A 17,971-nucleotide genomic window follows, 5' to 3' on the forward strand; every position below is an offset into this window, starting at 1 on the left:
ATGATGAAGAGCTGCTGATCCAGCCACAAACCCAATTCAGTTTTCCATAAATGGCACCAAAAAAAAACTACCTTTTAATTTACCACTAAAACCTGTTCTTAGGACCAAGCCATAAAAAAATATATTATAATAATAACTGGTTTACGTTTTAACTACCAACAATTGGTCAAAACTTTCCCCTTTCGGAAACAATGGGACGACCTCAGAGTTGACAAGGTAAAAATCTGTTGTTCTGCCGCTGAACAAGGCAGTTAACCCACTGGTCCCCAGGAGGACGTCATTGTAAATAGAATTTGTTCTTAACTGACCTGCCTAGTTAAATAAAGGTTTCATTAAAAAGTCTGGCAATAACTTAACTTTTCATTATTTAGACAGACTCCTCTAAATAATAAATATAATAAAATAAAAACAGTTAAATGCTAAGTACTATACATAGGTTTTATTTAAAAAAATAACAATAGACCCTATTTAGTACTATAATGGTATTTACTAACATAATATTATGACTATAATAGTTTCTAAACGTGTTCTAGGCGACCCTACCCTAGAATTAGGGTTCAGGATAAAACAGGTTATACGTAGGGTTAGAGTTTCTGTACTGCACTTTGTGACATCTGCTGATGTAAAAAGGTCTTTATAAATACATTAGATTGATTGTTAGGTTCAGGGTATTTAAAGAGATAAACTGTATGGGTTTATATCTCTCTTGCTCCTCCCTGTGGTCTTCTGTGGGAACTACATACCTCATTCACCACACTTGATAGGCTCATAATCTGAGGTAGCAACTGAGTCAGAGCTACAAATCAATGATCTCCACCAATCCATTAGGTTTACAACTCAGTGAACCTGCGCAGCATTCTCTCTATTTGATGTCTACGAACCAACAGATTTCAACACATATCAAATTACCCAGCAGCCATTTAGAAACAAATAAAAAATGTTATTTCTTTTTTTTCTATCTTCTGACTGTTTAAATCGCTAACATTTTGAAAAAGAGAACAGGGACATGCGATTTGTTGAGAATTTACACCATTTTATATATAAAAAAAATATATACAGTTAAATATGACCAGAACATGTTTAACGTTTGAAGGCTTTGCGCCAACCATCCCTGTACTTCAGTACAATCTATAACCAGGTGAACAGTGACCTTCCTCACCAAGTAGCTGTAACCTAGTTAATAATAAGTTACCTGAGGTAAACCTACAAGGATAGTTAATAATAAGTTACCTGAGGTAAACCTACAAGGATAGTTAATAATAAGTTACCTGAGGTAAACCTACAAGGATAGTTAATAATACGTTACCTGAGGTAAACCTACAAGGATAGTTAATAATAAGTTACCTGAGGTAAACCTACAAGGATAGTTAATAATAAGTTACCTGAGGTAAACCTACAAGGTTAGTTAATAATAAGTTACCTGAGGTAAACCTACAAGGTTAGTTAATAATAAGTTACCTGAGGTAAACCTACAAGGATAGTTAATAATAAGTTACCTGAGGTAAACCTACAAGGTTAGTTAATAATAAGTTACCTGAGGTAAACCTACAAGGATAGTTAATAATAAGTTACCTGAGGTAAACCTACAAGGTTAGTTAATAATAAGTTACCTGAGGTAAACCTACAAGGATAGTTAATAATAAGTTACCTGAGGTAAACCTACAAGGATAGTTAATAATAAGTTACCTGAGGTAAACCTACAAGGATAGTTAATAATAGGTTACCTGAGGTAAACCTACAAGGTTAGTTAATAATAAGTTACCTGAGGTAAATCTACAAGGATAGTTAATAATAAGTTACCTGAGGTAAACCGACAAGGTTAGTTAATAATAAGTTACCTGAGGTAAACCTACAAGGTTAGTTAATAAGTTACCTGAGGTAAACCTACAAGGTTAGTTAATAATAAGTTACCTGAGGTAAACCTACAAGGTTAGTTAATAATAAGTTACCTGAGGTAAATCTACAAGGATAGTTAATAATAAGTTACCTGAGGTAAACCTACAAGGTTAGTTAATAATAAGTTACCTGAGGTAAACCTACAAGGATAGTTAATAATAAGTTACCTGAGGTAAACCTACAAGGTTAGTTAATAATAAGTTACCTGAGGTAAACCTACAAGGATAGTTAATAATAAGTTACCTGAGGTAAACCTACAAGGTTAGTTAATAATAAGTTACCTGAGGTAAACCTACAAGGATAGTTAATAATAAGTTACCTGAGGTAAACCTACAAGGATAGTTAATAATAAGTTACCTGAGGTAAACCTACAAGGTTAGTTAATAATAAGTTACCTGAGGTAAACCTACAAGGTTAGTTAATAATAAGTTACCTGAGGTAAACCTACAAGGTTAGTTAATAATAAGTTACCTGAGGTAAACCTACAAGGATAGTTAATAATAAGTTACCTGAGGTAAACCTACAAGGATAGTTAATAATAAGTTACCTGAGGTAAACCTACAAGGATAGTTAATAATAAGTTACCTGAGGTAAACCTACAATGATAGTTAATAATAAGTTACCTGAGGTAAACCTACAAGGATAGTTAATAATAAGTTACCTGAGGTAAACCTACAAGGTTAGTTAATAATAAGTTACCTGAGGTAAACCTACAAGGATAGTTAATAATACGTTACCTGAGGTAAACCTACAAGGTTAGTTAATAATAAGTTACCTGAGGTAAACCTACAAGGATAGTTAATAATAAGTTACCTGAGGTAAACCTACAAGGATAGTTAATAATAAGTTACCTGAGGTAAACCTACAAGGATAGTTAATAATAAGTTACCCGAGGTAAACCTACAAGGTTAGTTAATAATAAGTTACCTGAGGTAAACCTACAAGGTTAGTTAATAATAAGTTACCTGAGGTAAACCTACAAGGTTAGTTAATAATAAGTTACCTGAGGTAAACCTACAAGGTTAGTTAATAATAAGTTACCTGAGGTAAACCTACAAGGATAGTTAATAATAAGTTACCTGAGGTAAACCTACAAGGTTAGTTAATAATAAGTTACCTGAGGTAAACCTACAAGGATAGTTAATAATAAGTTACCTGAGGTAAACCTACAAGGATAGTTAATAATAAGTTACCTGAGGTAAACCTACAAGGATAGTTAATAATAAGTTACCTGAGGTAAACCTACAAGGATAGTTAATAATAAGTTACCTGAGGTAAACCTACAAGGTTAGTTAATAATAAGTTACCTGAGGTAAACCTATGAACACTAAGAAGCCAACCTTACTGAAGCATATATCACTGGTTGGCCCGTCCCTCTGTGCTGTCACAGATCTACTACTTACAGGGATCCTCTCAGGATCCCTCAGCCTTGACCCATCCTCCTCTACTTTCTTCACTGCCTCAGCAGTGACAACCTGTTCCCAACAGTGGGGTCAGTGGGATTGGATAGGGGCCCCTCTATCTATCTATATCTCTATCTCTCTCTCTCTCTCTCTCTCTCTCTCTCTCTCACTGGAGGAGACAGGTGAAATGGTGTGTCTCCTCTGGTCAACAATACTCACCTTGAGACACTCCACAGCCTGTTGGAGCTCCTTCAGCTCCTTCTCTCTCTCCTGGGATCTCTGCTGGACCTTCTGCTGACTCATCCCCAGCTGCCTCTGTGGAGAATCACTCTTCAATGAGCTATCAAGCTTTATTAGTCCAGTAGATCAATAGTATAGTAATGTGACATAGGGCCCATAGAGAGGAAGGTCTAGAAAATGGATGGTCCATTTACTAAATGATATTTATTTGTTGCTATGTGAATGATTATAGTTTTTATGGTAGGACTACATGTATCAACAGGTTGAGACTGAACTTTGGACTCATAAAAGGCCATTCAGAATGATAATAGTGTTTGACATTATAAAATGGTGATACATCTGGAGAATCTGGGTTGACATATCAATATACTCAAGGTTTGTGTTCATATTTGTTCTGCTGAGGATTCATTTCATTTCAATGATCTCATATTCAAACAACCTTAGTTCCTACTGTATCTTTAATTCTTTGTTTATCAGACAGTCACCAACAAGTTGTTCTGGTCTTACCTGTTTCTCAGTCCTCTCTGCTGCAGCTGACACTGTATCATGGCCTTTATGTTCATCCATCACACACAGCAGACAGATACACTGCTGATCGGTACGACAGTAAACCTCCAGCAGTTTGTCATGATGAGAGCAGATCTTCTCCTGTAGTTGTGCGGTGGCTTTGACCAGCTTGTGCTTCTTCAAAGCAGGAAATTCGTAGTGAGATTGGAGGTGAGTCTCACAGTAAGAGGCCAGACATGCCAGACAGGACATGAGGGCTTTCTGCTTTCTGGTCCCAGTGCAGAAATCACACGCCACATCTCTAGGTCCAGCACAGCACAGAGCAGGAGGGGGAGCAGCCTGGAGTCCTGTCTTCTTCAGTTTCTCCACCAGCTCAGCCAACATGTTATTTTTCCTCAGATTAGGCCTCGGACTGAAGGTCTGTCTGCACTGAGGACAGCTATAGACCCCTTTCAGAACATCCTGATCCCAGCAGCCCTCAATACAGCTCCTACAGTAACTGTGTCCACAGGGGATGGCGACTGGTTCCTTCAGTAGATCCAGACAGACAGAACAACAGAACTGGTCCTGGTCCAGCAGAACTCCCTGTTGAGCCATTTGGACGGTTGTTCACTCTCACACAGACAGACGACACAGAGACTCAGATCAGTTTTGTTTCCTCAGAAGAGAGTTTGTGAAGGGGGATGGACTTCCTGGTTCTGCCAGAGGGGTGGGGTTAGAGGGAGGGAGGGAGGGGTTAGAGGAATGCAGGAAGAGAGAGAGGAACTGCAAGCAACATCAAGAGGGAGACAAATAGTTTTGTTCTAATGTTAGAGCCCTTAACATATAAATAGTGTTAACCCAGTATCAGTATCAATAGTGTTAACCCAGTATCAGTATCAATAGTGTTAACCCAGTATCAGTATCAATAGTGTTAACCCAGTATCAGTATCAATAGTGTTAACCCAGTATCAGTATCAATAGGGTTAACCCAGTATCAGTATTAATAGTGTTAACCCAGTATCAGTATCAATAGGGTTAACCCAGTATCAGTATCAATAGTGTTAACACAGTATCAGTATCAATAGGGTTAACCCAGAATCAGTATCAATAGTGTTAACCCAGTATCAGTATCAATAGGGTTAACCCAGTATCAGTATTAATAGTGTTAACCCAGTATCAGTATAAATAGGGTTAATCAAGTATCAGTATAAATAGTGTTAACCCAGTATCAGTATCAATAGGGTTAACCCAGTATCAGTATAAATAGTGTTAACCCAGTATCAGTATCAATAGGGTTAACCCAGTATCAGTATAAATAGGGTTAACCCAATATCAGTATAAATAGTGTTAACCCAGTATCAGTATAAATAGGGTTAACCCAGTATCAGTATTAATAGGCTTAACCCAGTATCAATAGTGTTAACCCAGTATCAGTATCAATAGGGTTAACCCAGTATCAGTATCAATAGGGTTAACCGAGTATCAGTATCAATAGTGTTAACCCAGTATCAGTATCAATAGTGTTAACCCAGTATCAGTATCAATAGTGTTAACCCAGTATCAGTATCAATAGTGTTAACCCAGTATCAATAGTGTTAACCCAGTATCAGTATCAATAGTGTTAACCCAGTATCAGTATCAATAGTGTTAACCCAGTATCAGTATCAATAGGGTTAACCCAGTATCAGTATCAATAGGGTTAACCCAGTATCAGTATCAATAGGGTTAACCCAGTATCAGTATCAATAGTGTTAACCCAGTATCAGTATCAATAGTGTTAACCCAGTATCAGTATCAATAGTGTTAACCCAGTATCAGTATCAATAGTGTTAACCCAGTATCAGTATCAATAGTGTTAACCCAGTATCAGTGTTAATAGTGTTAACCCAGTATCAGTATCAATAGGGTTAACCCAGTATCAGTATCAATAGTGTTAACCCAGTATCAGTATTAATAGTTTTAACCCAGTATCAGTATTACTAGTGTTAACCCAGTATCAGTATCAATAGTGTTAACCCAGTATCAGTATCAATAGTGTTAACCCAGTATCAGTATCAATAGGGTTAACCCAGTATCAGTATCAATAGTGTTAACCCAGTATTAGTATCAATAAGGTCAACCCAGTATCAGTATTAATAGGGTTAACCCAGTATCAGTATCAATAGGGTTAACCCAGTATCAGTATTAATAGGGTTAACCCAGTATCAGTATCAATAGTGTTAACCCAGTATCAGTATCAATAGGGTTAACCCAGTATCAGTATCAATAGGGTTAACCCAGTATCAGTATCAATAGTGTTAACCCAGTATCAGTGTTAATAGTGTTAACCCAGTATCAGTATCAATAGTGTTAACCCAGTATCAGTATCAATAGGGTTAACCCAGTATCAGTATCAATAGTGTTAACCCAGTATCAGTATTAATAGTGTTAACCCAGTATCAGTATCAATAGGGTTAACCCAGTATCAGTATCAATAGGGTTAACCCAGTGTCAGTATCAATAGTGTTAACCCAGTATCAGTATCAATAGTGTTAACCCAGTATCAGTATTAATAGGGTTAACCCAGTATCAGTATCAATAGTGTTAACCCAGTATCAGTATCAATAGTGTTAACCCAGTATCAGTATCAATAGGGTTAACCCAGTATCAGTATCAATAGTGTTAACCCAGTATCAGTATCAATAGTGTTAACCCAGTATCAGTATTAATAGTGTTAACCCAGTATCAGTATTAATAGTGTTAACCCAGTATCAGTATTAATAGTGTTAACCCAGTATCAGTATTAATAGGGTTAACCCAGTATCAGTATCAATAGTGTTAACCCAGTATCAGTATAAATAGGGTTAACCCAGTATCAGTATCAATAGTGTTAACCCAGTATCAGTATAAATAGGGTTAACCCAGTATCAGTATAAATAGTGTTAACCCAGTATCAGTATCAATAGTGTTAACCCAGTATCAGTATTAATAGTGTTAACCCAGTATCAGTATCAATAGGGTTAACCCAGTATCAGTATCAATAGTGTTAACCCAGTATCAGTATCAATAGGGTTAACCCAGTATCAGTATCAATAGGGTTAACCCAGTATCAGTATCAATAGGGTTAACCCAGTATCAGTATTAATAGTGTTAACCCAGTATCAGTATTAATAGGGTTAACCCAGTATCAGTATCAATAGGGTTAACCCAGTATCAGTATCAGTAGGGTTAAACAAGTATCAGTATTAATAGTGTTAACCCAGTATCAGTATTAATAGGGTTAACCCAGTATCAGTATCAATAGGGTTAACCCAGTATCAGTATCAATAGTGTTAACCCAGTATCAGTATCAATAGTGTTAACCCAGTATCAGTATTAATAGTGTTAACCCAGTATCAGTATCAATAGGGTTAACCCAGTATCAGTATTAATAGTGTTGACCCAGAATCAGTATCAATAGGGTTAACCCAGTATCAGTATCAATAGTGTTAACCCAGTATCAGTATCAATAGTGTTAACCCAGTATCAGTGTTAATAGTGTTAACCCAGTATCAGTATCAATAGTGTTAACCCAGTATCAGTATCAATAGTGTTAACCCAGTATCAGTATCAATAGTGTTAACCCAGTATCAGTATCAATAGTGTTAACCCAGTATCAGTGTTAATAGTGTTAACCCAGTATCAGTATCAATAGGGTTAACCCAGTATCAGTATCAATAGTGTTAACCCAGTATCAGTATTAATAGTTTTAACCCAGTATCAGTATTACTAGTGTTAACCCAGTATCAGTATCAATAGTGTTAACCCAGTATCAGTATCAATAGTGTTAACCCAGTATCAGTATCAATAGGGTTAACCCAGTATCAGTATCAATAGTGTTAACCCAGTATTAGTATCAATAAGGTCAACCCAGTATCAGTATTAATAGGGTTAACCCAGTATCAGTATCAATAGGGTTAACCCAGTATCAGTATTAATAGGGTTAACCCAGTATCAGTATCAATAGTGTTAACCCAGTATCAGTATCAATAGGGTTAACCCAGTATCAGTATCAATAGGGTTAACCCAGTATCAGTATCAATAGTGTTAACCCAGTATCAGTGTTAATAGTGTTAACCCAGTATCAGTATCAATAGTGTTAACCCAGTATCAGTATCAATAGGGTTAACCCAGTATCAGTATCAATAGTGTTAACCCAGTATCAGTATTAATAGTGTTAACCCAGTATCAGTATCAATAGGGTTAACCCAGTATCAGTATCAATAGGGTTAACCCAGTGTCAGTATCAATAGTGTTAACCCAGTATCAGTATCAATAGTGTTAACCCAGTATCAGTATTAATAGGGTTAACCCAGTATCAGTATCAATAGTGTTAACCCAGTATCAGTATCAATAGTGTTAACCCAGTATCAGTATCAATAGGGTTAACCCAGTATCAGTATCAATAGTGTTAACCCAGTATCAGTATCAATAGTGTTAACCCAGTATCAGTATTAATAGTGTTAACCCAGTATCAGTATTAATAGTGTTAACCCAGTATCAGTATTAATAGTGTTAACCCAGTATCAGTATTAATAGGGTTAACCCAGTATCAGTATCAATAGTGTTAACCCAGTATCAGTATAAATAGGGTTAACCCAGTATCAGTATCAATAGTGTTAACCCAGTATCAGTATAAATAGGGTTAACCCAGTATCAGTATAAATAGTGTTAACCCAGTATCAGTATCAATAGTGTTAACCCAGTATCAGTATTAATAGTGTTAACCCAGTATCAGTATCAATAGGGTTAACCCAGTATCAGTATCAATAGTGTTAACCCAGTATCAGTATCAATAGGGTTAACCCAGTATCAGTATCAATAGGGTTAACCCAGTATCAGTATCAATAGGGTTAACCCAGTATCAGTATTAATAGTGTTAACCCAGTATCAGTATTAATAGGGTTAACCCAGTATCAGTATCAATAGGGTTAACCCAGTATCAGTATCAATAGGGTTAACCCAGTATCAGTATCAGTAGGGTTAAACAAGTATCAGTATTAATAGTGTTAACCCAGTATCAGTATTAATAGGGTTAACCCAGTATCAGTATCAATAGGGTTAATCCAGTATCAGTATCAATAGTGTTAACCCAGTATCAGTATCAATAGTGTTAACCCAGTATCAGTATTAATAGTGTTAACCCAGTATCAGTATCAATAGGGTTAACCCAGTATCAGTATTAATAGTGTTGACCCAGAATCAGTATCAATAGGGTTAACCCAGTATCAGTATCAATAGTGTTAACCCAGTATCAGTATCAATAGTGTTAACCCAGTATCAGTATCAATAGGGTTAACCCAGTATCAGTATCAATAGTGTTAACCCAGTATCAGTATCAATAGGGTTAACCCAGTATCAGTATAAATAGGGTTAACCCAGTACCAGTATCAGTATAAACAGGGTTAACCCAGTATCATTATAAATAGTGTTAACCCAGTATCAGTATTAATAGTGTTAACCCAGTATCAGTATCAATAGGGTTAACCCAGTATTAGTATCAATAGGGTTAACCCAGATTCAGTATCAATAGTGTTAACCCAGTATCAGTGTTAATAGTGTTAACCCAGTATCAGTATCAATAGTGTTAACCCAGTATCAGTATCAATAGTGTTAACCCAGTATCAGTATCAATAGGGTTAACCCAGTATCAGTATTAATAGGGTTAACCCAGATTCAGTATCAATAGTGTTAACCCAGTATCAGTGTTAATAGTGTTAACCCAGTATCAGTATCAATAGTGTTAACCCAGTATCAGTATCAATAGTGTTAACCCAGTATCAGTATCAATAGGGTTAACCCTGTATCAGTATTAATAGGGTTAACCCAGTATCAGTATCAATAGGGTTAACCCAGTATCAGTATCAATAGTGTTAACCCAGTATCAGTATCAATAGGGTTAACCCAGTATCAGTATTAATAGGGTTAACCCAGATTCAGTATCAATAGTGTTAACCCAGTATCAGTGTTAATAGTGTTAACCCAGTATCAGTATCAATAGTGTTAACCCAGTATCAGTATCAATAGTGTTAACCCAGTATCAGTATCAATAGGGTTAACCCTGTATCAGTATTAATAGTGTTAACCCAGTATCAGTATCAATAGGGTTAACCCAGTATCAGTATCAATAGGGTTAACCCAGTATCAGTGTTAATAGGGTTAACCCAGTATCATTATCAATAGGGTTAACCCAGTATCAGTATTAATAGGGTTAACCCAGTATCAATAGGGTTAACCCAGTATCATTATCAATAGTGTTAACCCAGTATCAGTGTTAATAGTGTTAACCCAGTATCAGTATCAATAGTGTTAACCCAGTATCAGTATAAATAGGGTTAACCCAGTATCAGTATCAATAGGGTTAACCCAGTATCAGTAGTGTTAACCCAGTATCAGTATCAATAGGGTTAACCCAGTATCAGTATCAATAGTGTTAACCCAGTATCAGTATCAATAGGGTTAACCCAGTATCATTATCAATAGTGTTAACCCAGTATCAGTGTTAATAGTGTTAACCCAGTATCAGTATCAATAGGGTTAATCCAGTATCAGTATTAATAGGGTTAACCCAGTATCAGTATTAATAGTGTTAACCCAGTATCAGTATCAATAGGGTTAACCCAGTATCAGTATTAATAGTGTTAACCCAGTATCAGTATCAATAGGGTTAACCCAGTATTAGTATCAATAGGGTTAACCCAGATTCAGTATCAATAGTGTTAACCCAGTATCAGTGTTAATAGTGTTAACCCAGTATCAGTATCAATAGTGTTAACCCAGTATCAGTATCAATAGTGTTAACCCAGTATCAGTATAAATAGGGTTAACCCAGTATCAGTATCAATAGGGTTAACCCAGTATCATTATCAATAGGGTTAACCCAGTATCAGTATCAATAGTGTTAACCCAGTATCAGTATCAATAGTGTTAACCCAGTATCAGTATTAATAGGGTTAACCCAGTATCAGTATCAATAGGGTTAACCCAGTATCAGTATCAATAGTGTTAACCCAGTATCAGTATTAATAGGGTTAACCCAGTATCAGTATCAATAGGGTTAACCCAGTATCAGTATCAATAGGGTTAACCCAGTATCAGTATCAATAGTGTTAACCCAGTATCAGTATCAATAGTGTTAACCCAGTATCAGTATAAATAGGGTTAACCCAGTATCAGTATCAATAGGGTTAACCCAGTATCAGTATCAATAGGGGTAACCCAGTATCAGTATCAATAGTGTTAACCCAGTATCAGTATCAATAGGGTTAACCCAGTATCAGTATTAATAGGGTTAACCCAGTATCAGTATTAATAGGGTTAACCCAGTATCAGTATCAATAGTGTTAACCCAGTATCAGTATCAATAGTGTTAACCCAGTATCAGTATTAATAGGGTTAACCCAGTATCAGTATCAATAGGGTTAACCCAGTATCAGTATCAATAGGGTTAACCCAGTATCAGTATTAACAGGGTTAACCCAGTATCAGTATCAATAGGGTTAACCCAGTATCAGTATCAATAGGGTTAACCCAGTATCAGTATCAATAGTGTTAACCCAGTATCAGTATCAATAGTGTTAACCCAGTATCAGTATTAATAGGGTTAACCCAGTATCAGTATCAATAGTGTTAACCCAGTATCAGTATCAATAGGGTTAACCCAGTATCAGTATCAATAGGGTTAACCCAGTATCAGTATCAATAGTGTTAACCCAGTATCAGTATTAATAGGGTTAACCCAGTATCAGTATAAACAGGGTTAACCCAGTATCAGTATTAATAGTGTTAACCCAGTATCAGTGTTAATAGTGTTAACCCAGTATCAGTGCTAATTAGTCCCGGGCTTCGACTACTCAGACCCCTCACACATCCGGTCCATTCCTCGTAGACAACATACCACTTCTGACACCAATGTAGCAAACAGCTGGGCAGGGAAGCGAACCCAGGTCGCACCTGAACTATAATATCTGAATATTGATATATTGAATTTGACTTCACCACATCCAGTCAGCTCCATTTTGTCTGATTAAAATGTCATTCACTATACTAACATTACACCAACCTGTCTCAGTAGTAGTAGACTGTTAGGAGGGTTTTACTGTCATTCACTATACTAACATTACACCAACCTGTCTCAGTAGTAGTAGACTGTTAGGAGTGTTTTACTGTCCTTCACTATACTAACATTACACCAACCTGTCTCAGTAGTAGTAGACTGTTAGGAGGGTTTTACTGTCATTCACTATACTAACATTACACCAACCTGTCTCAGTAGTAGTAGACTGTTAGGAGGGTTTTACTGTCATTCACTATACTAACATTACACCAACCTGTCTCAGTAGTAGTAGACTGTTAGGAGGGTTTTACTGTCATTCACTATACTAACATTACACCAACCTGTCTCAGTAGTAGTAGACTGTTAGGAGGGTTTTACTGTCATTCACTATACTAACATTACACCATACATTTAATTTATCTACACACTTTACAATAATCCCTGACAGGATTGTCACCTTGTAGCCTGAATTCACAACCAGAACATGTCAAGTCATTGAGATATTTTCTGTTCTGCTGAGAGAGCAGCTTCCTGATGACTAGAACTCTGTATATTCTGATGGATGAGGCCTGAGCTGGAATGTGAAGCTAACTGAAGCTGGCTAACTTTAGAAAACCAGTATATCAAGCCTGTATCATAGTATACCCCTCAAGCTACAATCTAGTTTCAGCATCAGTCATCAAAAGCTGAGTCATAGGCTACAACCTGGGTTGTATTCATTAGTTTACACCGCAGCCAACAGTTTTAAATGTTGCATAAGCTGTTTACTCCATACACTGTACAACGTGGACCGAATCATTTCTGTTGCCAAACGTTTTGCTACGGTCGGCATTAATGAATACACACAACCTGTTTTGAGGAAGTGTAAGTTGTTAGGCTTTCCACAATATTCATTTGTCTCTCTTTCACACAACTGAGTGAAAAGCATAAACAGTAGATTGGAAAGAGAAAATCGTTTGTTTGTTGCTTGTTGTGTCTTAAATCTGTTTTGAGAAGACAAGTCTGTAGACCTATGATACAGTACACACTTAGGATAAAGGGTTCCAAACGAGTCCTCTGGCTGTCCCCATTGGAGAACGCTTTTGGGTTCCAGGTAGAACCCTTCTGGCTTCCATGTAGAACCCTCTGTGGAAAGGGTTCTTCACGGAACCCAAAAGGGTTCTACCTAGTACCAAAAAAAGGGTTCTACAAAGGGTTCTCCTATGGGGACAGCCAAAGAACCCTTTTAGATTGTAGATAGTGTAGGAGCGATCACCCTGGGGAACACAGATGGGCACAGAACGAATTCACCCCACGCATCTAATTTATATCCAAAACATTTTAAGGAGAGTAGGACTATTATAACACTGTCCACCAAAAATATAATTAACTATATGAATACACATAACAATACCATCAACTATATGAATACACATAACAATATCATAAACTATATGAATACACATAACAATATCACCAACTATATGAATACACATAACAATATCATCAACTATATTAATACACACAACAATACCATCAACTATATTAATACACACAACAATATCATCAACTATATGTATACACACAACAATATCATCAACTATATTAATACACATAACAATATCATCAACTATATGAATACACATAACAATATCATCAACTATATTAATACACATAACAATATCACCAACTATATTAATACACATAACAATATCACCAACTATATTAATACACATAACAATATCATCAACTATATGAATACACATAACAATATCATCAACTATATTAATACACATAACAATATCATCAACTATATGAATACACATAACAATATCATCAACTATATGAATACACACAACAATATCACCAACTATATTAATACACATAACAATACCACCAACTATATGAATACACATAACAATATCACCAACTATATTAATACACATAACAATATCACCAACTATATTAATACACATAACAATACCACCAACTATATGAATACACATAACAATATCATCAACTATATGAATACACACAACAATACCATCAACTATATTAATACACACAACAATATCATCAACTATATTAATACACACAACAATATCATCAACTATATTAATACACACAACAATATCATCAACTATATTAATACACACAACAATATCATCATCTATATTAATACACACAACAATACCATCAACTATATGAATACACACAACAATATCATCAACTATATGAATACACATAACAATACCACCAACTATATTAATACACACAACAATACCATCAACTATATTAATACACATAACAATATCACCAACTATATGAATACACACAACAATATCATCAACTATATTAATACACATAACAATATCATCAACTATATTAATACACACAACAATACCATCAACTATATTAATACACACAACAATATCATCATCTATATTAATACACACAACAATACCATCAACTATATGAATACACACAACAATATCATCAACTATATGAATACACATAACAATATCACCAACTATATGAATACACACAACAATATCATCAACTATATTAATACACATAACAATATCACCAACTATATGAATACACACAACAATACCATCAACTATATTAATACACATAACAATACCATCAACTATATGAATACACACAACAATATCATCAACTATATTAATACACATAACAATCGTCGTCTTACCTTTTATCTCTCAACAGAAACAGAGTCTGAATGATCATTCGGTCGTCGAAAGTTACTTTCGTTTGCTCTGCTCATTTACATATCAGGTTCTACCTGTTCTCTCTCCGAGTCCCTCTCTCTTTACAGCTCTTACAATGAGCCTTGGCAAACATTCTACAACTGTCTGGAAGTCTATTGGAGGGATGGTGGTGTTCTATTGTGTTGAGACCTGGTGACTGAGACGGCCGTGGCATATTGTGAAACATCAGCAAGTTGAACAGTCTTCATCACTGAAGCTCCCGTCAATTGTGCCCCAACAATCACCAATCGTTAAGCTCTTCCCGAGCAGGGTCACAGTCTCTCCTGGTTGCAGCTCCTCTCTCCCCAGGGGTAGCAGCTCCTCTCTCCCCAGGGGTAGCAGCTCCTCTCTCCCCAGGGGTAGCAGCTTCTCTCTCCCCAGGGGTAGAAGCTTCTCTCTCCCCAGGGGTAGCAGCTCCTCTCTCTCCCCAGGGGTAGCAGCTCCTCTCTCTCCCCAGGGGTAGCAGCTTCTCTCTCTCCCCAGGGGTAGCATCTTCTCTCTCCCCAGGGGTAGCAGCTTCTCTCTCCCCAGGGGTAGCAGCCCCTCTCTCTCCCCTGGGGTAGCAGCTCCTCTCTCCCCAGGGGTAGCAGCTCCTCTCTCCCAGGGGTAGCAGCTCCTCTCTCTCCCCTAGGATGTGAAGACATTGGTGGCTTAGCCCATAGCCAGTAGGGGGGTCCGGGACGGAATTTCAACAGCTAAAACCATGAATACAACACCAGTGTATTGCCAAAAATGACTCAACAACTTCAAACATAGACTCTGACCTGTCCAATGAGCCAAACTGATTAAAGTCTCTCTCTCTCTCTCTCTCTCTCTCTCTCTCTCTCTCTCTCTCTCTCTCTCTCTCTCTCTCTCTCTCTCTCTCTCTCTCTCTCTCTCTCTCTCTCTCTCTCTCTCTCTCTCTCTCTCATACAGACTCACAAACAGTGCAGTAATTAGAACCCCTATAGCAGCTATAAGTAATACAGTCTACTGTACACTCCCCTCCTCTGCCTCTCTCCATCACTTTCTCTGTGTCGTCTGTTGCTGTCTCTGTGTCTTGTCTGGTGTTTCTCTCCATCACCTGAATAGTTGGTGAGGGTTAGGCCTACTACAATACAACATTCAAAACATGAAAACACAACTACATAACTAGCCTGTTCAACCTCTCTTTCGTATCGTCTGAGATCGCTAAAGACTGGAAAGCTGCCGCGGTCATCCCCCTCTTCAAAGGGGGTGACACTCTAGACCCAAACTGTTAAAGACCTATATCTATCCTACCCTGCCTTTCTAAAGTCTTCGAAAGCCAAGTTAATGAACAGATCACCGACCATCTCAAATCCCACCGTACCTTCTCCGCTATGCAATCTGGTTTCAGAGCTGATCATGGGTGCACCTCAGCCACGCTCAAGGTCCTTAACGATATCATAACCGCCATTGATAAAAGACAGTAGTGTGCATCGACCTGGCCAAGGCTTTCGACTCTGTCAATCACTGCATTCTTATCAGCAGACTCAACAGCCTTGGTTTCTCAAATGATTGCCTCACCTGGTTCACCAACTACTTCTCAGATAGAGTTCAGTGTGTCAAATCGGAGGGCCTGTTGTCCGGACCTCTGGCGGTCTCTATGGGGGTGACACAGGGTTCAATTCTCGGGCCAACTCTTTTCTCTATATACATCAATGATGTCGCTCTTGCTGCTGGTGAGTCTCTGATCCACCTCTACGCAGACGACACCATTCTGTATACTTCTGGCCCTTCTTTGGACACTGTGTTAACAAACCTCCAAACGACCTTCAATGCCATACAACTCTGCAACAAAGCCTCCTTCACTCGTGCTGCCAAACATACCCTCGTAAAACTGACTATCCTACCGATCCTTGACTTCGGTGATGTCATTTACAAAATATCCTCCAACACTCTACTCAGCAAATTGGATGTAGTCTATCACAGTGCCATCCGTTTTGTCACCAAAGCCCGATATACTACCCATCACTGCGACCTGTATGCTCTCGTTGGCTGGCCCTCGCTTCATATTCGTCGCCAAACCCACTGGCTCCAGGTCATCTATAAGCCTTTGCTAGGTATAGCCACGCCTTATCTCAGCTCACTGGTCACAATAGCAGCATCCACCCGTAGCACGCGCTCCAGCAGGTATATCTCACTGGTCATCCCCAAAGCCAATTCCTCCTTTGGCCGCCTTTCCTTCCAGTTCCCTGCTGCCAATGACTGGAACAAACTGCAAAAATCACTGAAGCTGGAGACTCATATCTCCCTCACTAACTTTAAGCATCAGCTGTCAGAGCAGCTTACCGATCATTGCACCTGTACACAGCCCATCAGTAAATAGCCCAACCAACTACCTCATCCCCATTTTGTTATTTTTTGTATCCTTTGCACCCCAGTATCTCTACTTGCACATTCATCTTCTGCACATCTATCACTCCAGTGTTTAATTGCCAAATTGTAATTATTTCTCCACTCTGGCCTATTTATTGCCTTACCTCCCTAATCTTACAACATTTGCACACACTGTATATAGACTTTTCTATTGTGTTATTGACTATAAGTTGGTTTATTGTCATAAACTTCGTCGTCTGAATGGGAAAAATCATCGGACCAATATGCAGCGGGTATATTGCTCATCTTCGTATTTATTGAAGGTAAACACACTCAAACGAAATAACGACGATAACAGCCCAGTAAGGTGAACAGACTAAACCGGAAACAACCACCCACAAACACAAGTGAAAACGAACACCCTAAATATGGCCTCCAATTAGAGACAACAACCACCAGCTGCCTCTAATTGGAAGCCATTGAAAAAACACAACATAGAAAGAGAAACCTAGAATAAACATAGAAATAGAAAATATAGAACATACATCAAAACCCCGAAACACACAAAACTAACACCCCCCTGCCACACCCTGACCAAACTACAATAACAAATAACCCCTTATACTGGTCAGGACGTGACATTTATCCCATGTGTAACTCTGTGTTGTTGCTGTCACACTGCTTTGCTTTATCTTGGCCAGGTCACAGTTGTAAATGAGAACTTGTTCTCAACTGGCCACCTGGTTAAATAAAGGTACATAAAATAAGAAATAACACAGAACTCTCAACTAGTTCCATCA

General features: G+C 37.6%; 1 protein-coding gene across 1 annotated transcript in view; it reads right to left on the reverse strand.

Annotated features, from left to right (window-relative positions):
- The window catches only part of LOC115186661 (tripartite motif-containing protein 16-like), a 20,046-nt gene extending 4,983 nt beyond the window's left edge, over window positions 1-15,063 (reverse strand). The window contains exons 1-3 of the mRNA XM_029746214.1: window positions 14,795-15,063; window positions 4,047-4,744; window positions 3,519-3,614 (exon numbers count right to left, since the gene is read on the reverse strand). Of these exons, the coding sequence (XP_029602074.1) occupies window positions 3,519-3,614; window positions 4,047-4,643 (693 nt within the window). The 5' untranslated portion in view covers window positions 4,644-4,744; window positions 14,795-15,063. The remainder of the gene's footprint in view (window positions 1-3,518; window positions 3,615-4,046; window positions 4,745-14,794) is intronic.
- Between the last annotated feature and the right edge of the window lie 2,908 nt (window positions 15,064-17,971).

Source organism: Salmo trutta, unplaced genomic scaffold (assembly GCF_901001165.1).
Source record: "Salmo trutta unplaced genomic scaffold, fSalTru1.1, whole genome shotgun sequence".
NCBI classification, from domain to species: domain Eukaryota; kingdom Metazoa; phylum Chordata; class Actinopteri; order Salmoniformes; family Salmonidae; genus Salmo; species Salmo trutta.